Here is a 23,967-nt window from a genome sequence, read left to right as displayed (position 1 = left end):
AGCACGTGTGTTCTATATTGCATGGTGACTCGACAAAACACCTGTGGTCTATGCCCTGTGGCCCATATAAGCACATGTGTCCAATACTTTCTGACATGTGATACGACGAAGCACGTGCTGTCTGATCTCTCTTCCATGTGACCCGAGAAAGCAAGTATATTTTATTCTCTATGCTGGTCCAAATAAACGCACGTGTGGTATATGATATATACTACTATGATAATCATATGCAAGTGTGTTCTCTGTCACCTGACATTACTTTACCACCAGTGACGTAGCGGGTTTCTGTTACTCACTCATACAGACCCGTGAAGATCCGGGGTAGAATAGGTCTTCAGCAACCCATGCGTGCCGTGAAGATCCGGGGTAGAATAGGTCTTCAGCAACCCATGCGTGCCGTGAAGATCCGGGGTAGAATAGGTCTTCAGCAACCCATGCGTGCCGTGATGATCCGGGGTAGAATAGGTCTTCAGCAACCCATGCGTGCCGTGAAGATCCGGGGTAGAATAGGTCTTCAGCAACCCATGCTTGTCCCCCCGTGAAGATCCAGGGTAGAATAGGTCTTCAGCAACCCATGCTTGTCCCCCCGTGAAGATCCAGGGTAGAATAGGTCTTCAGCAACCGATGCATGCCGTAAAAGATGACTATGCTTGCCGCTAGGCGACTAACGGAATCGGATGGTCAGGATCGCTGACTTCATTGATGCATGTCATCGTATCCCAATTGCGTGTATCGATGCTCATGATGTCAATTACTGAATTGTCTGGTCCAGACTCGATTATTTACAGACCGCCGACATATAGGTCGACTATTGCTGAGTGTGGTGTTAAACAACAAACAAACAAAGAAAACTCACTCATGCAAAATAAATAAATAAATATATGGCACCACGAAAAAGACAAGGCTAAAAAATATATGACCATACGTTATGTATTTGCTTGATTTGTTATTTTACACCACAAGTTACTTTTTTTTTACATTTTCAACTTTTATTTGCAGTCAAACATGACCTGACAGCCATTGCTGTGTACATTTCCGTAACGTTAAAGCGATGTGTGATTGACTTGACTGTTCATGTCACACTGGCACTATTGTCGACATATCGTGAGTAGGTAAGGTCTGTCTGACACAGATTTGAATGTAAGATATATCCAGTGTGTCAGACTGATGTGGGAGGAAAGCCCGAAGTGATGCAGGTCTCAGTTGTTTACCCCCTTGGTGAAATCCACGAGCACGGGTATGGTGCTGACAGACGAAGAGCCTAAAAAGGGAACATTTAGGATTCAAACTCACGATCAGCGAATGCTGGTACGGCCATGGGACGCAACTCTGCACAGAAACAAGACATCCATGTCCATTTGGTCTAGAATTGACGAGAGCACATAATACAACTATAAACGTCACATATACATATAATAATGGATGAAAATATGACATGTGTCATATAAACATAAGGGGGACGGGTGGCCCAGTCGTCTAAGGCGCCGCGATTCGCTGTGTATAGTTGCGTCCCTTGGACACTTCCGAAACCTATGATTGTGGGTTCCAATCCCGGGGAAATCGATTTTGTTTCTAGGTTTGTCAGCACCGTGCTCGTGGGTTTCACCGAAGTGGTAAACGTCTGAGACCTGCATCACTTCGGGCTTTCCTCCCACATTAAGCTGACACGCCGCGATATAACTGGAATACTGTTAAAAGCGGCGTTAAACCCAACTCACTCGCTCACTCACTCATATAAACATAAGAGATGAGAAAGATAACACATTTATGATCCAAAACTGGCCCCCACGGGAGATATCGCTTGGGTGAGATCAAACGATATCTACATTGTAGATATCACTGCAATGAAATTGCATCACAACGCTTTGCAGACCTTTGTGACGTCATTGGTTACCATGACGTCACAATCAAATGACATCACTAATGGCTCTGCTACTGAAGCTGTGAGCAGTACTTTTTACACTTAGAAACAGCTTATTACTGTCTACAAACTAAAAAAGTTGAAAGAATGATGTTGGATGATAAATATAATCTCACCCTCGTGTCTTCTGACATCAAACATATCAACACTCGTTGATAAAAGTAGAAAACCTCCTTGGCAAGCCTCGGAGTTTTTCCACTTTTATAAACTCGTGTTGATATATTTTCTATCAAAAGACACTCGGTTGAGATTTCTATTTAATCAACCATCCCGATTGCTATGATAAGCGAGCTTTAGCTCACAGTTGACCATGATGGGCCTACTTGAAATGAAATACTTAGAATTAGTATTACAACTATATTAGTTTTTTAACTATTATAATCAATACACTGTTTAGACCAACAACAAAATATTTGTGATATGAATACTTATACCTACTTATTATTATTCAGAAGATTTAAACGTAGCCCACGTAGAGATATGAAAGATACAATCTACCAGACGATACATTTCTTTGTTGCTTGATTTGTTTTGACTTAAGCAGCCGTGAAACAATGACAGGATTCAGGCACAAAGAACAACTCGAAGATTGAAGACGTGATAAAATTGTAAATCATCACTAGAAGCGACCGCATCCTGCCTAAAGCAAATCTTTGTCTCCGGGTCGCTAAATGTCCCTATAACTCACAGACGGGACATCATTTCCCCCAGAACATTTGTCATTAACAGAGTTTCCCTTCCGTTATCTGGTTATCGTTACAAAGTGGTCTTATCGACGATGTTCAATACCGCTCCAGCTACCGGCGGAGGAATACGTGGCCTCAAACAGTGACAGATGCGAGGTAGTGATGCGGTCGTGGCGGACTAACTTCTGAAGGAGTATGTAAATTTGCATAATAAACGCTGGGTGAGGTTGTGAGATATAAACGAGTGGCGAGTCGTATGGATTAAAGGAGCAGTGATAACGCTACCTCTCGCTTGCCTGTTGTTAAAGGGGACAGTTAACGCTATCTTGGTTTCATCCGGATATAGTTTAACATTAATGGCAGGAACTTGCTCTCTGCTTTTGGACTAGAAAGTTCTCGCTCTCGGCATATGCTCCAAACAGTTACATCTTTTGGAGCAAGTTAAAAACATAATAAGGTATGTAATTTTTGTTTCTTTTATATATTCTGATTCACAATGTATGTTCTAATTTCTGCACGACTTGTCGCCAGGGGTTGACGATACCGCCCGCGTTTGCATCGTTACGAATTTAGAAAAATATTAAATATTTTCATTTTCATTTTCCATCTAACAGAACACACGATAGGCTTAGTATTTAATATTCTGACAAACTGATGAAAAAGTGCACCCAGAAATCAAACCTCACAACAAAATAGTTTTGATATCGGAATATTTTCATGGATATTTCCCTCTAGAAGCCGAGAAGAATAGAATGATTTGTTGTTTATTATTTTTAATAAAACGTCTATATTCTTGTGCTTCATTCGGGAGGAATCATTCCATGAATGTAAACATTTGGTTATGCTCTCCATTTTCCCGTTTTCAATTTAATAGTAATTTGGCATCAGTAATATTTTCCGATTTTTTATTTTTTCAATTTGTTATTCATAAAAAGTACGTCGTGGAAGGATCTTTTTTTGGTATACAAGCATTTATAATGGGGATGTAGGTGTTCAATACTCCTATATTTAAATAGCTATTTGAATGCATAATTATATGATTGAAAACCAATATTGCTTAATGTGAATTGTAAGGTGTAACTGTCGCTAGATGCATAATCTGCACTAACGGTTGTTTGCTGTAGATTAGTGTGACAGACAACAGACTTGATAGTTGACGTGTGTAATAAAATACGTACACGTCTTGAAATTGTTCAATTTTGTCGACAAGTAGTAGCATAACTGTCATAGATATAACTGTCCATAGCGTTATTTCACTATTAGTCCTCCACAAGGGTATACCTTACTATAATGTGCCTAAAGGAGAAAACCATACCGGATTTGCAGATACGTGAACTACTTAGCATATCCAACTACAGATTATATAGGTTTACATTTATGAATAAAAAACAAATGCTAAAAATCATTGTCTATAGCAGAAGTTAAAATTATCAACGTCGTGGTAGTAGTAGTCGTTGTAGTTGTTGTTGAAGTTGAAGGCCATGATTAAACATAACGGAAACAGACTCCATATTAATTTTTTGAATAATGTTGCCCATAATAGTTACTATTTAATGTTTATTTCTTGTTTAACGCCGCACTCAGTAGTATTACAATTACATGACGGCGGCCTATTAATTATCAGGCCTCGTCCAGACAATCCAGTGATCGGTATTATGAGCCACTATCTACGCAACTATCAACGAAGGCACCGAGCCGACCTCCGACCCATTAAGACCCCTCATACGACCAGCATAGGTTGTTGAGGACCAGTTCCAGCCTGGAATACCCATGTGCTACTTTAAACATATACAAATAGATAATGGAGCTTATTAAGTGATAAAAGGGCGGTCGGGTAGCATAGTGGGTAAAGCGTTCGCTAATCACGCCGAAGACCCGGGTTCGATTCCCGACATGTGTTAATTGTGTGAAGCCCATTTGTGGTGTCCCCCGCCGTGATATTGCTGGAATATTGCTAAAAGCGGCGTAAAACCATACTCACTCACCTACTATTAAGTGATAACAAGACAAGGGAGAGACAAATGAGGCAGGGTTGTGTTTCATTAACTCTCTCAAGCACAGGTGATGAAGCAACTGGGCCTCTATTCAACATCGTACGGAGAGTGTTGAAAAAAACATTCACCTTGAAATCTACAGTGAAATGCTTTCATTGTCACCCATAGTGGGCGGGGTGGGCCAGCGGTCAAAAGCGCCAGGCTGGCATGCGCCAGATGCTGAGGTATCCCGCTAGTGACTGGGTTGTTATTCAGCCTTGGGACCAACAATGTTTCCAGGTCCTTGCAGTGTTGTCACTACCCCTAGTGCACAGTACAGTCACCATGCACACTCGCTCGTCCGATGGTAGATGACCAAATGGTGGAAACACGAATACGTACATACACCCGAAACACAACCGAAACACGTGTGGTGTCACCCTGGGCAAGTGACTTAGTTCAAATGTGCCTCTGTTCACCCAGCAGGGAATGGGTACCCGATATGTGAGGTGGGTGTAAAAACATTCTAGCGCCCCTGGGCTGCTTAAGTTGTATACTCCCCAGGGAGTTGGGAATGATAACTGGAACGCAAACGGATCCACTTGTAGGAGATACAAAAACAGCCTTTGAGCAGATACTAGTACCTGGTTACCTGCGGTATATAAATGTATAGTGTTTAGGGCTTTGAGACAAGCTACTTTTTCATAATGCAACGTTAAGAGAGAGTGAGTTGTGTTTAACGCCGTTTTAACAGTATTCCAGTTATATCACGGCGTGTCAGCTTAATGTGGGAGGAAAGCCTGAAGTGATGCAGGTCTCAGGCGGTTACCACTTCCGTGAAACCCACGAGTACGGGTATGGTGCAGACAAACCTAGAAACATAATCGGGGTGACTTGGGATTCGAACCCACAATCATAGGTTTCTGGCGTGAACCAAGGGACGCAACTCTGCACAGGGAAATGCGGCGCCTTAGACGACTGGGCCACCCGTGCCCCCGAAGCGTTAAGAACGTAACAAATTGAAGTCGCGTGTTTAGGTGTGCCATGAATTTCATTAGCAACAGTAGAATAACATATACATAAAATGTATAATTGACAATAAGAACAAGTTTATATTCATATAACTGACTCTATCAACCCAAATAAAACCTTCGCACAGCGACATCGTGTATTTCGACACCGTGAGGGAAACTGGATATTAAACTGCCGGGCAAAATAATACTTGAAAAAATTACAAAAGTTGTCAAAACAGGCTGAATAGGCACCGAAACACTGCAAACGTTAGGTCCAAAACTCAACTATGATACCCGTATCAAATAATCACTATCACAAACTATTTCTTGTTTGTGTCATGCTTAGCCAGACCGCCTCCGTGGTCTAGTGGTAGAGCGTCCGCCCGGAGAGCGGAAGGTCCGGGGTTCGATCCCCGGCTGCGTCATACCAAAAGACGTTAAAAGATGATACTTGTTGTTACCCTGTCTGGCGCTCGGCACTAAGGGGCTAAAACAAGGACTGTCGGCTCGGAGTCAGTATACTGTGTCTGTGTGGGGTATTCATGTTAAACTGCGGCATGGTGTCTCAGTGAGCTAGCACTATAAATCGGCATCAGTCCGGACTAGTACAAGCAGCCACACACACACACACACGTGCATGCACGTCGCAATATAAGTGCATAATCTTGGACGCGACGTTAAACCCAATTTCACCACCTCACCTCATGCTTAGCCACCATCAAACATGGGAGTGTACTTTCTTTTGCCAGGTTGTTCAGTCCAGGCCACTAAAACACATCGTCCTATTGCGGCTCTTCTGGATCTTAGCTAACTAAACAAACATAAATAAAGAATTATTCCACCGGCCTCGTGAAGTAGGATGTCTTAGGCTCTAGGCCATATCCACTTACGTGTGCCAACACGAATAAATTGATTGCATAGATGTATTATTCTATTCCTTTCTTTGTTTTTCACAGAGAAGCGACATGTCTCCGCGACATAATCAAGAATGACTTTTTATTTATTGGGTAGAATAATCCTTTAATTTCACTCATAATCATTTAAGTCCTTTTAATCATCAGCGATCGATGTTGCAATGTAATTCATCTGTCCTATATTCGATCACCGTGTAATTCATCTGTAAAATCGTCCGTGCTAAAAATCCACTCAGATCCAGTTCCAAATATTTGAGAAACCCGTTAGAATTGTTGTTGTCTTCCGTGTTGGCCGCTTAAACCACGCCATATGTGCAGTGAAGAATCGGCTCCCAATTAAACCAAACGCAGAAAAGTCGCCCTAACATCGCGACTCAATAGTCGGCACGCGCCCGGACCTCGATCCGGTATTGTCTGCGCGTGCAGTTCTTTGAAGTTGCCGATCACATCTGTCCGGTTTTTACGAGTGATTTCTCGTGTTATGATATATCGCCGTTATTGGCGACGGGGGAAAATCATGTAAAACATTTAATATTTCCCTTTACTATGTATGACTAGTCGGCTTTGTGAACGTTAGATATTGTTAATTTACTGGAATATTTGTATTTATGGGTCAAACACCGAGTGTCAATTTGTGACGTGCCCTGATATAGGTAGTATCATGAATACCTAGAATGTCACTTTGTGAAAGCGATATAGACGACGAATACGATATTCTCAATTCATCCGATTACGATATCTATACATGTTATTAATTATCATTTAATTTCAAAGTTTGTATATTTATTAGAAGTGACAAACTTTGTGACTTAATCTTTCCAAGTATGTTCATTATATCATAAAGGGGCGAAATAGAATTGATTTCGATAATTAATTAACTTTGGTAACCTAAGGACTGGTTTGGGTGGGGAAGAGGAGATTAGCTCTAAGTAATTGTACTTGCTGTGCGCAATGCTGTTGCTGTTTTTAATTTTTGCCAACCGCATGATACCCGTGTCCCATGAAATAAACGTTGTCTTGTCACATTAAACACCCGTCAAAAACACATGCAAAGGCAAGTCTGTTATTCACCAGAAAAGAAAACACGGGAAGATAGGGTACAAGTCAAGATAGGGAATTGCATCGGACATAATTTTTGTCACTGATGCGGATAATTTGGAAGTGTCCTCCACATTTCTACCATGAAACTTCCTGAAAGCTTCACTGAGGCCTTGAATGTTGTCACCTTGATCAAACAACGTATAAAAAGTCCTATGTTGCTCTTTGAAAGGTCTTCTTAGAAAGTGCATGCTTGATTGTACCTCCGACATAGGTACAATGTGTGAAGCCCATTTCTGGTGTCCCCCGCCGTGATATTGCTGGAATAATGCTAAAAGCGGCGTAAAACCATACTCACTCACTCACTCACTTGATTGTACCTCACTGGCTGTAGAGTGTAGACACCAAAGGCTGGAGCTGCTGAAATCGCTCGACGTTAAGGGAAAGTTGACTACTGGAAAGCGGAAGTGATCCATCTGCTCAATATGTCCTGTAGAGAGTTTCTTTTCACGCTGAATCTTAATGGATAGATCTAAAAATGAAACAGATGAGGTGGTTTCACTGGTTTCTTATATTTCTAGATCAGGGCCCCGTTCCACAAAGCGAACGTAGCGCTACGACTGTCGTAAGCTAATGTTAAAGTATGGGAGTTACGATCACCTTAGCGCTACGATCGCTTTGTGGAACGGGGCCCAGGTGAATAATCAGATAGGAATTGGCTATTGTCACTACACCCTTGTTACATTATATAGCTCATCTTAAATTGCATATATACCCCGGCATATATACCCCAGCAACCCTAAAATATGTATCACATGATCCGTGTCTTTGATTGTTGCCTGCCCCCCTGCTCCATGGGGGTGGGGTAAGGTGAAATGGTGGGAGCGGGGATATCGCGTTCAATGCGATTGTCCGTGTGCGTGTGCGTGTGCGTGTGCGTGTGTGTGCGCCTGTCGTACTAGTGCAGACTAAGGAAGCCTACTAAGACACCATGCCGCAGTTTAACATGAATACCCAACTAAGACACAGTATACTGACTCCGTCTTCTATCCCATCAATGCGCCAGGCAACAAGTACCATCTTTTAACGTCTTTGCTGTGATGAGGATGGGGATCGAACCACAAACCGTCTGGGCAGACGCTCTATCCTCTAGATGGCGGAGGCGGTCCTTACCACGACAGCATGGGACGCCGACCGTCCTCTCGACCACCTGTGTGTCTGGTTCAGACTCGATTATTTACAGGCTGCTGTGACATGGCTAGCGTAAATAACACAAAAACAATGTACATACGGGTACCGTTATTACGCTTCACAAAGAATGTAACGTATATCAAATGTAATTTTATAACTATTGGTAAATTTCACAGACCGTGCCACATCCATATTTACTATCGCTGTGACGAACTTCGAGGAAAATCTGAATAAAAACTGCGCCATTCAACGTTGAAATAGTTTTGGGGATCAGAAAATATGAACAGAATCAAGAGTCGCGATTACTGTTCAGCAAAACTTTCATTGTTCACACAGGTTTACATTACATTCATGTCTTATGAAATTTAACAATGTATATACATTAGCAATATTTATTTTCTAAATTTTCATATTTTTTAAATTATTCGAATGTTTTTGGTCAAGAAGATTAAAAATACTTTCAATAGGTATCCATCTCTGTACTCTAACCATCAGAACGAAATTGAGATAGTAATTTTGTCAAACATATATTGTTTACTTTTACTAAGCTTGAGAACGATATAAGTTTGTTGTTATTCCTTTGATTCTTATATTTACATTACATCTGATATTTCAGTATTGTAGAATATCGCCACTGTGCCTACCAAGCTCTCGATCTTTTCTTCTATTTACGTAATTCGTGATAAGATCGATAATCGAGAAATGCTCCCACGACACTCGCGGACAATTGTCTTCTAATTAATCCAAGTGAACAACACCGTCACTGTGATGTCGACTCCCAATACCCCGGCAGATGGGGCTCATGCAAGTAAAATAATTTACGCACTTGAAAATAAACAGAGTAAAAAGTGTCTTTAATCATTCATATTTGCCAGGCCTGGTCCTGAGTCACTGGTACCAGCTAATGGCACGGGAAGCTGGCCTGAATAATGCATTGTGGTGTGTGGCAGGGGGGTCTTCTCACGCCTTCGCCTTTATTACTAAGATCAATTGTTTTCGTTGAAAAGTATTAACATAATCCAATCCAATTGTGTTTTAACTTTTAGCTTGGGACATTTTTGTGTTACCATTTCTCTTTTTCATTTATGATGATTAAAAATATTTTCAAAACATTAGATATAATAACTAAAATATATTTTAATGACGGGGATTATTTGTATAATGTCTCAAACAGGAAGTATTGAATATTACCTTACAATTCATAACAAAATATTTGTACTGATTTATACGTCAAATATGACAGCATAGTTGATGTGTCAATATTACCCGCATAAAAAGGCTTTGTTTTCAAATAATGAAAGTTTTTGAAAAATATAATGATAAAAAGGGCCATAACCCAAATAACATAATCACCAAAGCTCAATATACTTCATTTAGATTAATTCATATTAAAGTAAATCAAATATCATTATTCCTCGCGATCGGGTTGAGCATCAATTTAGGTTTTAATACATTGTTTTTCGCCAAACAAGTATGCAGATTGACAAAAGAAATTGATGGGATAAGGAAGCGCACTTTTACCATTTGTTGGTGATATAAAAGTAACAATTCAAATCAAGCCGGTTCTAACTAATGCATGTCATCAATTCATTTCACTGGGTAATATCCCATTTAATGTACAGTTAGATCAAAACAAGGGGGGTAATTACAGTGCGTCTGAATGTGCACGTTGGCCCTAATGAATCAGACATTGTCAAAAGCGTCCCATGGGGATTCCCCGTCTGTCACGTGACACAAATCGGGGCTGACTATTTGAGCTTGATTAGGTTTGTGAGACTGGAGTTCTTCGAGAGGGGCTATTGTTTTACGTGTCGGGGCATTGTCCCGCCACGAGGTGTGACGCTGAAACGCTCCTTAAAATCAGGGGAGGCAACTCATGCATAACTAATCTAATTACCCATCAGCGTCAAGTAATTAGAGTGTTGATTGGATGATCCGGCACACCAATCAGAGAAATCTATTTAGAATGTTTGGATATTGTCCAAAGCTTTGCTCAACATTCATTTACTAATAATAATGTTCAAACTCAAATGTCTACCAAATGATGCTCCCGAAGCTTCTGATTGTAAATAGGATGACTTGTAACATTTCATAATAGTCATGTACGTAAATACGTTACACCTTTTTTAATCATAGGAACCGTTTGGTCTGTTGTGAATTCAAAAGTCTGGGGACATGTGATTAACTGCGGTGGAAATTGTCATTGATGGAGTGAGTGTGTCTGTTTTTACGCATCTTTTGCAATATTCCACCAATATTAGCAGGCGGAAACCAGAAATTCCACATGCGGGGAATCAAACCCGGGCTTAAGGCTTGACGACCAGACACTTTCATCACTAGGCTACGTTGATGCGTGGTTGAAGCGTACTTTTCGTGGTCGATTTCCGAAACGTGACCGAGTTTGGAATTATAATATAACGGTAAAACCAACTTCAGAACAGTGTGACTTTTTGATAGAACACGCCACAAGACTCAGATTTGACAGCTGCGGAATATAAAAACCTTTTATTCCAGAACAGCCTACTTTTTTGTTATCTTATAAAGCAGTTTTATGTATCCTTTGAATCAATTCTGAAAGAATCGCCACGATGACAAATGACATTCGACAAGATTCGGTTTGGTATAACTGTTTTCAATGTTCATTGTCCCATTCGATAAAGTAATAATACTAAACGTAATTTGATCGATCGTAAAAAGTCCAATCAATCAGCTGATACATGCGCCTCACGTGTTGATCCTCCTGTCAATCGCTTTCTGTGAACTTTGAAAAGTGATAAACAAAAAGCTAGAAAATTTTATTAGAGTTAGCAAGATTAAAAGTTAATTATACTAATGAACAGAATCAATGTCACTGAAAAGAGCGCACGTGACACACAGGAGTCGGAACCAGGGGCAGATGGCGTCTCGTGGTTTCCGCCAGTCACGTGCTATGACGTCATCAAATATTGTGTCATACACGGATAAATAACGTTATGAATACAAATATTATAATATTCGGTTTGGTTCCCAACTTGTTTTTCGTTCCCACATTCACGTACGTTATATTTGCGGATTTAATCCTACTTAACGAGGCTAAAATCTATAATGAAATGTCAACCCTATCGTCAGTCGTTACCGCAAGCGCAAGCCAAGTGGAAGGCAATATTGTAGGCAGCATTGAGTTTTTCTCCTATTCTCAAGTGCATGTGAATATAACTTAGCGCTTAAAGAAATATGTAAAAAATATGGTATTACGGATGGACGAAACTTTAAAGTTTATGTTGGGCTAAATGACCCACTCTTGTATATAATACTACTGCGACCCTAGATGTTTGTTTGTTTTGTTTGTATTGTTTGTTTTTTTTGTTTAACGCCGCATTTAGCAATATTAGAGCTATATGACGGCGGTCTGTAAATGATAGAGTCAGGATAATCTAGGGACTGACATCATGGGCATCGATCCACGCACTTGGGATACGATGACATGCATCAACGAAGTCAGCGAGCCTGACCACCCGATCCCGTTAGTCGCCTTTTACGACAAGCATAGTCTCCTTTTACGGCAAGCATAGTCGCCTTTTACGGCAAGCATGGTTGCTGAATACCTATCCCTCCCGGATCGTCGGGTCAGCCCGAGAGGTAACCTGTGCTGTGTGGAAAACTGAAATTAGAATAATCATTGCTGATTGGTTGATATTTATGGTTGTGAGGTGACATGGGGTTTAACGACAGTTATCGTTATTGTTATTGTTCTTATACTTGCGACGGACCGCCTCCGTGGTCTCGTAGTAACGCGTCATCCCGGAGAGCGGAAGATTTTGGGTTGATCCCGTGACGCGTCATACCAAAAGATATTAAACGATGGTACTTGTTGTTACCCTGTCTGGTGCTCGTCATTAAGGGACTAAAACAAGGACTGGATGTCGGTCGTGGTGTCGACCACCTGTGGATGTGGTTCAGTCTCGATCATTTACAGGCTACCGTGATATAGCAAGCGTAAATAACACGTCTTTAAGGCGCTCGATCCACACGGCTACGTCATCCTAATGAGTTGGGCTTTCGACGCTCTGAACAATATTTCAGTGACATCTCAGCATGTCAGGGGTAGGCTCGGTGACTCAGTTGCCTGGTAGTTATCATTACTAATAAAATTATTAATCACTAGATTGACTAGACAGTTTCGATTATTTACAGGACGCCGCGATATAGCTGAAATATTTGTAACTTCGTAAAAGAACATTCGCTCACTACGGTTTCAATCATATTGGTTTTAATATTCTCATGGAGATATGAAGTTCGGGGTCCAGCCAATTGTTTTAAATATGGCGAATTCCATAACTCCTACATGAAGATTGGCAACAATCGGATTTCACCTAAAAAACAAGACCACTGTTTCCTATTTCCGGTTGGGGGAAGAACCAGACACACAAACGTTTCATTAGTTGTAACGAGCTTATTACATGCCGGAAGTGACAGCTTAGTGGAGCATGCCGGGACGGCTTTTAGCGGTTCCTCGATCAACAAGTCGACTCCTAGCGCAGGATGCACACTGTGGTAACACTATTCCTACAACGGGTCAGACTACTAGTATCAGTGCCCGGTCAGGTTACGGGTTCGTCAACTTGGGTGCAATATTGCCAAAAGTGATGCGACATCATGCTCCCTCTCACTTGAACGAACCGGTCTGTGTGGGTTTGGAAGTTGACATGAGCAGTTTATGAGTTGTGTTTTGTCCTACCCAAAACCGATAAGGACAACCCGATTCGGGTTATGCTCCACCTGTTTCAAGTGATATATGTTTGTTTGGCCAATGGTACATCTTAAAGTGACTAGTATTTATACGCCATCTATATTTAATATTTTTTTACTCGCTTCCATCTACTTGTGTGAACGCTAGGTATTTTCATACATGTAAAATACATTGCAGCTGATTTACGGACCGCTCAAGTGTGTCGCTGCAAGAATATTAAGCAGCCAGACTTTTTTTAAAAAAATAAAAAAAACAGACACGGGAAAGGGCTATGGATAATGGATAAATAACTATATATATTGGGCCGATAGCGACTTGTGTTTTTTCCAAAGTGGTAAACATGTACGTCCTGGGTCACTCTCACATAAATAGATATTATTACAGGAGCCATCGAGTGTCAGAGTTTCTTGTATTTACCGAGCGGGATCGAGGGTAATACATGAATACTAACAAGAGTTTCGTAAAATCGGTATGACAACACATTTGAGTGTAGTAATATCTTTATTACCAATTATGTCTTAATCCTTTTGAGCTATTCTTTACTAAAATAAATTCTCTGATCACCACCGTTGTCCTAGGAAACAACAATTTGCCGAATGCCGTCAACAATCCTCAGCTATGGCGTCATTTCTAATATGACGTCATTCCGTCCTTGCGTCACAATGAGATTAAAATGATGTAACAATGCCGTCCGGATGACGGAAACAATGCACTGGTGTTTGAGAAGTGATATTTGCACGCGTGTCTTTTAACACCACACTCAGGGCTATTTCAGAATATGACGGCGGCGGCCTGAAAATAATCAAATCCAGTGATCAATATTGTGAGCAACCATCCACGCCGTCGGGTAACGATGACTCGCCACCAACCAAGTCACCGAGCATGAGAACCCAATCTATTCAGTCACCTCTTACGTCCTGCATAGGTTGGGGGCTCTTTCTAACCCGGAATCCCACAGGGGGAAGTGGAACGTGATATATTGAGCAATGAGCTGAACCCAAACTATATCCATGATGCTTCTCCTATTAAAGGGCCGGTGGAGTAGCCGAGGGATTAAAGCGTTCGCTCGTCACCCCAAGGGCCCCGGTTCGATTTCTCCAATTTCTGGTATCCACCGTCGCGAAAGTACTGCAATATTGCTAAAAGCGGCGTAAACTCATACTCACGTCTTCATTTTGTATTCATATGGATGAGTAAAATGGTTTAAGTCTTCTGGGGACACACGCCGACACAGACAACTTGTTATTTTGAAGATTAAATAAAAGGCTATCACAGCATGTTTATTTGCAATTTTTCACTCTCTGTCATTAATGTAATGCCACTTCTCCTGAAAAGTGTCTCAAGAAATAAATCACTTTTAAGGGCCTGTCCTTTTAGATTAACAACACTGGAAGTATGAACAGTCTCGAGTATAATCAAACAAGCCCCCGATATGAGACACCCGACAAAATCAATCGAACGGTATCGATCGTCTGTATCGATGTTTACTTTTCTCATCTCTCGCTGGGCTGAGAGGGGATGCCAGATCGAGGGTTTCAATTTATCACCTTCTGTTTATTGGCATTAACAAAGCTCCACTATGCTCAAGTCCTGTGCAAACCATGCGTCTGGGAGATTGTGGCATTTATATGACTTTGTGAGCAGAGAAAATGCTTTGAGATTTAGTTTATGATCAGTAATTGCCTGAATGGTCGTAGCGTTTTCATAACAGGTTTTGCAAATGCAGTTCAGGTGTTTTATTAAAGATGCGGTTAATTATTTGAGGGGGAAGTGGTTGGAGATACAATGTGTTGCCGTGTTTTAGCTAGGCACAGAGACACTGACGGCCCAGCCGGTTTGAATCAAGTCATTCAAACACAACTTAACCTGTCACTAACTGACAATTAATGATGTTTATTCTAGCAATATGCGGTATCCCAAAATAAACAATTGTGCTTCATTTTACATATGAAAACATTTACATCATATAGGCCTGGGCTCTCTTTGCACAAAGCATCGCACCACTAAGAGTGTAACCTCTACTTTACTTGTCTGCTAAATGACAATTAATTATGTTGACTCTAGCTATACGCGATTACCCACAATAAACAAAGATGCTTCCTTTTATATATGAAAACATTTACATCATATAGGCCTGGGCCCTCTTGCACAAAGCGATCGTACCACTAACACGCGTGCAAACACTGATTTACTTTTCTGCTAACTATGTGAAAGTATGGGACAGACAGACATTTAAAGATTTTTATTTGTGTCTCACTCGTAGGATACATGGTTAAAATATATTTGTCCACACAGAAAATACCAACGACCAATCGCCAGCGATTTACGAAATATATATTATCAAAAATGCCTCCCTTTAATGTGTTCTGAATGTTTCATCATGCTTTTTCAGTCGGAGTGTAATTCTTTTCACTACGACCTACCTGATTGAACACAATGTCAAATGTGTCTTTGTAGGCATGTCGTAGACTATCGAAATCTGATTAAACCACAAGCAGGTAATAGTGGAAAGAAAAGGACCATATTTTGGTGTTCAAACCCAATCGTATTCGATTCATTGTACATTTTATGTTTTTGTTTCTTAGATAATGTAGTTTTGAGAAGTAATGAAGAAGTTTGTTTGTTTGTTTGTTTGATGTTTAACGCCGCACTCAGCAATATTCCAGCTACATGACGGCGGTCTGTAAATAATCGAGTCTTGACCAGACAATCCAGTGATTGACACCATGAGCATCGATCCACGCAATTTGGATACGATGACATGCATCAACCAAGTCAGCGATCCTGACCACCCGATCCCGTTAGTCGCCTCTTACGACAAGCATGGTCGCCTTTTACGGCAAGCATGGGTTGCTGAAGACCTATTCCACCCCGGGTCTTCACGGATCTAAAATGAGAAGTGAAAATGTGAAATTTTACCAATAAGTTTTCTTGTCACATTTGTGTGTTTGATGTGTCACGCCGCACTTTGTAATATTCAAGCTTTGTCCAGTGGTCTGTAAATAATCGTGTCCGGACCATATAAACCAGTGATTAATACTATGAGCAATATGCCATGCCGTCGGAGTATGTCGGGGCAATCAAGCAAGTCTCTAAGGCAAGCATAGGTTACCGGACTTCCCATGGGGATAATTTACATGTATCAAATATTATTCCAATATTGTTAATGTGAAGCATTTCCTGATCGAGCAGAAAATATTAGTTTCCAATCTTCCAATCTGAAGTTGTCTATAAGTAAAAACATTTGGTTATTGTCATATTAACAGAAGTCGGGTTAAAATGGTAAAAACTAACCAAAATGGAACAAGTTGCGCTGGGTGCAATTCCTTAATGACTTATTACCACTGACTGAATCGGAGTAAGATACTTATTTTCTTAAGGTACAATGTACGCATTATTCCCATTTAAACATTTTAATAACATCGAAATATTCTGCACAAGTAATCATAAGTAATCGTTCCCTCCCATAGATTTATAAATATATACTTATTAACATATTAAATATCAGACAAGAGAAAAGAAAACTGGAAAAACGCATTCACATTTTAATTATTCACTCAAACCATTTTGTTTTGAATTTGTCTCCATTTAGATAACTTTATTTTTTATTAATGGTGTGTTATATGCTCAGTTTTTCTCATTAAGCGTACAGTTATAATAACAGTTAATTATGCCTTGTATGTTATTCCTAAGTTCTAATCTCTGACAGCTTCAGGACCAAACACAAGCACCAAGTCGGTATGGGGTTTGACTGTTCTATAAGCGTTCTGTAGTAGTTAATATCTAATTACGATTCTGCTCTTTATAATCTAATTAAACAGTATCATTAAGAATATTTACATTAGCCAAAAATGCGCGCACAAAACCTGAAAAAGTCAGGCGACAAGAGTAATTGTCCTACAGGGGCTTAGTATAAAGGGGAGGCAACTGCTACACAGGTGCTTGTTAATTAACTTTCGTCTGAAACCCGAATAATGCAAATAACAAAAATGAGAAATTTCCGTTATTCACTATATGAAAGGGAGATAATTGATTAAGGAAAGAATTGTTACGCCATGGTGTAGAAATACCGCTTGTGACAATGCACCCGCCCCAGCCTACACAAAATGAGATGAACTCCCGTCCGTCTCCGTCCGCCTCCCGGCCTTAACACAGCACGTGCTCTATTCAGCGCGCGCAGTGAGGCTTGGCGAGGACAATCGCCGCGAAGAACAGCATCTGTCGGGGTAGAGATGGCCAAATGGTGGCGCGTTTATGTCGACACAATATCCACTCCAGCTTATCATAGGTTATATAAAAGTACACTTGTAGTTGCACTGATACAAATTTATATGAACTAGAAATGTTTTCAGTAAATGTATTGTTGGTATGTACACTGCAAATGGATCTATTTGCGGGACTCTTCATTGGAACTACAGAACAGGAGGGAAATGGGCCTTATCATACAATTTGCAATATTCAACCGACATCACTGGGAAAAAGAAATAATCGGCTTTGTACACTGGAGCAATATTGGACCTTATTATGAAAACACCCTACAATATGTGAAATATTGTGTCTATGTACTCTTTCTACGCTTATCTCTTGTGAAAATCCGGGTTAGGATAATCTTTCAGCAACCCATGTTTTGTTTGTTTGTTTGTTGTTTAACGCCAATCCAGTGATTGACACCATGAGCATCGATCCACGCAATTGGGATCGATGACATGCATCAACCAAGTCAGCGAGCCTGACCACCTGATCCCGTTAGTCGCCTCTTACGACAATGTCTTTGTGTATGGTCTCTGATACATGTCACCGTTTACCAATTGCGTGGTACGGCGGTAAACAACAAACAAATCACGTGCACTTCTTTATTGCCAGAAAACTATATAACTGATGACAAGATGGTATGGTGATCAATTTCTTTATCATAAGTTGATAATACAACGAATAAGGCCATGTAGCGCTAGTTCCACATCACTGAGGGACATGCTCAATGCGCAACACGAGGCACAACACGAGGTACAACACGGGGCACAACACGGGGCACAACACGTAAGGGGCACAACACGGGGCACAACACGAGCCACAACACGGGGCACAACACGGGGCACAACACGAGGCACAACACGGGGCACAACACGGGGCACAACACGAGGCACAACACGAGGCACAACACGGGGCACAACATACACAACCGGGCCCGTGGAGATCCGGGCAGAGTACAGGTCTTCACCAACCCATGCTTGCCGAAGAAGCGACTATGCTTGTCGAAAGAGGCGACTAACGGGATCGGGTGGTCAGGCTCGCTAACTAGGTTGATGCATGTCATCGTATCCCAAATAGATCGATGCTCATGGTGTCAGTCACTGAATTGTCTGGCCCAGACTCGATTATTACAGACCGCCGTCATATAGCTCTAATATTGCTTAGAGCGGCGTTAAACAACAAACAAAGAAGTAAATAAATAAACAAGTCAACCTATGTGTGTCTGTTTGTTGTACCATACCTCATTCATCACTAATCAAGCTATATGACAGTGGCATGTATATAACCAAATATGGAACATACAAACCAATGCCGCCGTGATATTGCTGGAATATTGCTAAAAGCGGCGCAAAACCATACTCACTCACTCACTCACGACAAACCAATGATTGATATTGTGAGCAACGACCCACACCGCCGGGGCACGGTGACCAACAATCAACCATTCACCCACCATGACCGCCAGATCCGCGAAGTCGACTCTTACAAGCAGACCAATTCTGACTGAGAAAAGGATATGGAATTATTTCAATGATATTAATGGCAACATGTTAAGAACATATAGGCAATGCCACCATGCGTTGTAGAACTATATGTTTAAATGCAGGCTAAATGTAGGTTCTTGTGCCAGGTTTAGATGTGGTCCTCTCCCCACTGCAGTAGAACCATCACAGTTGATCTACCACCAACTACTTTTAATTACTTACCATCATTCTTTGAGTATTTATAAGATACAATACAGATTGATTGTTTGAAAAGAATTTTATCTGGAACGTTGTTATACATGCAGAAAACTTTCTCTCATGTCATAGTTCCATATAAACATTATGACAAGGTTAAACAGAACTGCGAATCAAGTTACTATATACACTGATTGCATGGACGTATTTATGTAACACTGTAGCACCCATTTATTCATCATGATTATGAAGTTGTTATGGAAGCCTTTTAGGGCCATTTGTTTTTTTGTTTAAAACAATTCTTGAAATTTCAAGGTACTAATTTGAAATTTCAAAATACTAACTTGAAATGTCAAGATATATACTTCGTTGAAATTTTAAGTTACAATCTTAAAATTTTAACTAATTTCAAGATTAGAACTTGAAATTTCAACGCAGTATCTTGAAATTTCAAGAAAAAGAAACAAAAAAAGACAAATGGCCTTATGATGCTTCCGTAAGTTGTACAGCTTTTATATATTATCTTATTGATGTTTTGACCGTGTCTCTTACGCTTTTTACCCATACATTGTAATCAGTATCTATTGCGACCAAACCATTATTAAATAAATAAAATTAATTTAAGATTTTGGAACTTTTGCAATAAACTATACTTGTTTACTAATTTGGCAATGACACAGTTTGTCTTTATTGGTCATTTTAATTTAATTCACTTTTTATGTCCCTTCCAGACAAGATGCCAATCAAAACAACAACAATCGATGACCTGAAGATGGATGACGATTTCGATGAACCTCTCTCTGATATAGATCTCGACCTTGACCTTGATGATGACGATGACCTTGATGATGAAAGTGAAGGCGAGGATCGCCCCGACTCAACAACGGACGACAGAGATGGAAAGAAGAAAGAAAAGAGTTCGAAAAAGAAAGGGGGAAAGAAAGGCGATAAAAACTCTGACGAGCCTCGCGTACCCAAGAAACGGGGCCCCAAGAAAAAGCGAATGACGAAAGCCCGTCAAGCGAAACTGCGCCTGCGCAGGGTGAAAGCTAATGCACGCGAGAGGAACAGGATGCACGGGTTGAACTCTGCACTGGATGACCTCAGAACGCACGTGCCGTGCTACTCCAAAACACAGAAACTTTCCAAAATTGAAACCCTGCGACTGGCAAGGAACTATATTTTCGTTCTGGGGGATATTTTGAAGAACGGGGTTCGCCCTGATAGCGTGACGTTTGCCAAATCCTTGTCGAAAGGGATGTCACAGAACACAATGAATATGGTAGCAGGGTGTCTGCAACTCAATCCAAGAACCCTCCTCCCTGAAACCCCCTACCCCAAACCATACCAATTCATGTACGAAAACGCTAACGAGTTCAGTCCCTCCATTGGTAGCGACTCTTTCGCTCCGGCTTTCCCATCCATCACCGATCCCGGCATGCCATGCGGTCAGCAGCGCCACCTGTCTCCAGCCCAGTTATCTCCCTTCCAGCACCCTGCGCATGTCAACGTAACTGTGCCCAACCAAGGAATGCCCTACAACTCTATGCACCAAAGAAACAGCCATCATGGCGGAAACCGAGAACCATCCCTCCCTACAGGTACAATGACACCTTCGAACTACATGAGGTGCGACATGACTTCTTGCGAGGCGTACCCATCCATTCAACATCCGGGTCACGGTTACGGGGAAGTGGTTGTGGACAGCACCCAGGATTGCAGCCAGTATGTCCTCCCTGAGGACCTCGCGGACTTCCAGCCAGAACCAGTCCTGGAACACGAGTTGGGTGTCATCAGCTCCACCAGTGGTTTGTTCGACGTCAACGTATCCGGTTGATATCATGTCAAAGTCACGCCCTCATCAACCAGTCCCTCCACCGCACACACATCTTAGTACGTTTGGATGTAAAATGTTCTTTAATTAACATTAACCCGGCGGTAGTTCTAGCAATAATCAGAAACGAACTACGCCGAAACTATGAATAATTAATGTAATGCACATAGACACACAAGTGGAGTGTATGAATATATTCCTCACTCGTCTCATTCCGGGACGCAAGGAATTTTAAATAGGGTGTAATTCGTAAACACTCGCACCTTTCCGTAAATTGTAACGACAGGTCCCGGAATAACCCGAGTTTTCCCGAATTGTAAAGTGTGTGTGATGATGATACGTGTCTTTACATGTGTGACTTGAGTGATTACTGCTGTTCAATGCATTGTATAATCAAAGATGTATATTTAACAACCAGTGTATATAGAAGTATCAGGGAGTTTAAACAGAACTCCCTAAAGATGGCAGGCGAAACATTTGTTTTGATTGCTTTATTCTTCCGGGTTAGGCGGAAACGGCTAACTTTTATTTATTTATTTTTTACGGGTTGTGCAATAATTGTGTTGTGTTCTTGTCCCGAGATAGCTTGTACTATATAGCGGTATTCATAGTGCAATAAGGAATTATGTGTGGTATTCTCTGCTGGTGCTGGATCTCGTTTAGAACATGTAGATATAATTATTGCTAGTTAGATCACCTAGCTGTGCCCCATCACAATATAGATATACAGTAACCTACGGTTATAACGAACTCAAAGGGACTACTAATTTTAGTTCGTTATAACCGTAATTCGTTATAAGCATATATACAGTATAACTACAGCAAATAGTCGGGACTAAAAAGTTAGTTCGTTATATCCGTTAGTTCGTTATAAGCGTGTTCGTTATAACCGTAGTTTACTGTATAATGACCCCTCCGTAAATATTGGTAAAACAATCTGTGTTTTGCACACGTAAAGTTGCAGCAATACAAAGGTCGGTGTTATTTACGGGTTACCGTTGTCTAAAACGCTGCGATTTGCTGTGCAGAGTTGCGTCTCTTGTGTGTGCCAGAATCTGATGATCCTGTGCTCGAATCCACGATTAAACCCGGTTATGTCTCTAGGTTTGTCAGAACCTTACCCCTGCTCGTGGGTTTCTTTCAGTGTTGTAACGTCCAAGACCTGCATTGCTTCGAGCTTCCACAATGTGGTAGAGTTGGTATACTGTTAAAAGTCGTGGTAAACACAACTCACTCACTTACGTTTATTGAACACACGATACTTTTGCAATGTACCCCTTTGACTTAATATTACGGCAATGGCCGCCTCCATGGTCTAGTGGTAGAGCGTCCGCCCGGGGATTTGGGGGTTCAGGGATGTTCGGGGGTTCGATCCCCGGCCGCGTCATACCAAAAGGCATTACAAGATGGTACTTGTTGTTACCCTGTCTTGAGCTCGGAATCAAATGGATCAAACAAGGACTGGTCGGCTCGGAGTCAGTATACTGTATCTGAGTGGGGTATTCATGTTAAACTGCGGCATGGTATCTCAGTGGGCTAGTATTATGAAATCGGCATTAGTCCGGACTAGTACAAGCAGCCACACACAAACACACACACACACGTGCATGCACGTCGCTATATAAGTGCAATAACCTTGAACGCGACGTTAAACCCCATTTCACCTCACCTCATATTGCAGCAACTTCTATGTACAGCTCCGTCATATTACCAACTTAACGTCATGGCGTACTGCGAACTTCTTTAGCTTGGACAGTTTCATATGGACTGGATAGCTACAGGTTAACGGTTTAACGGGGTGCTGTAATACAAATTTCACTGTAGCAAATGGCCATAGTGTTCAATAGTGAGTGAGTTGTGTTTAACGCTGACTTGAACAGTACATATTTCGGTTGTGTCACGGCGTGTCAGCTTGATGTGGGAGGAAAGCCCGAAGTGATGCAGGCCTCAGACGTTTACCACTTCGGTGAAACCCACGAGCACGGGTATGGTGCTGACAAACCTAGAAACATAATCGGGGCGAACCGGGATTCGAATCCATAGCCGTAGGTATCCGACGTGCACAAGGGAAGCAACTCTGTAAAGGGAATTGCGGCGCCTTAGACGACTGGGCCACCCGTGCCCCATAGTGTTCAATAAGGATTAACATCATTAAATCTGAAATTCTTTATATACGTGTACTGGTTTAAGCACAAGTGTTAATATTGTCTTTAACTTAGAATGTTTTAAATATATCAGTAAAACCAGAGCATATTATTTATCCGTGAATATTCGTGTAAAGACATACGCGTGCCTTACATGCCTTAATCAGTAGAATATATTTTAAAATCAATAAAAAATATATTTTAGAAAATTATATAACCAGCCTTAATCGTGCAATGTGAGTGTTTTCTAGTCAACATGAATGCAGATAGTTTACTATATATAAATATATTTATGTCTACAATTGGCCATATTGCCTTACACTTATGTACATTGTACACAAATACTTCATTTCACGTTATGTGGACGCTGGAAGGACAAAATTTGGTTTAAAGCATCCATTACAAATGTTATCAAACCAAACTTGATAAACAAATAACTGATGAAAGATTTTAAACACTTCCTTGGGTCCCCTTAACATGAAATACGGGACACATTCGTCACCACTCCCGATCTTCCCAACTTGCCAAAGGCTTGTCACGGAATGACGCGAGAGCACACGAATTCTCAGCCAATCGTTACCATTCGTTCATTTC

General features: G+C 41.1%; 1 protein-coding gene across 1 annotated transcript; it reads left to right on the top strand.

Moving 5' to 3' along the window:
• Positions 1–2,715: 2,715 nt before the first annotated feature.
• Positions 2,716–22,709, top strand: LOC124146743 (neurogenic differentiation factor 1-like). The gene is made up of 2 exons (XM_046517190.2): positions 2,716–3,064; positions 20,127–22,709. Exon 2 carries the CDS (start codon positions 20,132–20,134, stop codon positions 21,230–21,232), a length of 1,101 nt encoding a protein of 366 aa, XP_046373146.2. The 5' UTR covers positions 2,716–3,064; positions 20,127–20,131; the 3' UTR covers positions 21,233–22,709.
• Positions 22,710–23,967: the final 1,258 nt, after the last annotated feature.

This window comes from Haliotis rufescens, unplaced genomic scaffold (assembly GCF_023055435.1).
Source record: "Haliotis rufescens isolate VD_foot unplaced genomic scaffold, xgHalRufe1.0.p SCAF_10, whole genome shotgun sequence".
NCBI lineage: Eukaryota > Metazoa > Mollusca > Gastropoda > Lepetellida > Haliotidae > Haliotis > Haliotis rufescens.
This window is presented reverse-complemented; position numbering and strand designations above follow the sequence as displayed.

Bases quoted from the DNA above. Each gene is read 5' to 3' on its own strand.
- LOC124146743 (XM_046517190.2), top strand. From the start codon at position 20,132: ATGCCAATCAAAACAACAACAATCGATGACCTGAAGATGGATGACGAT.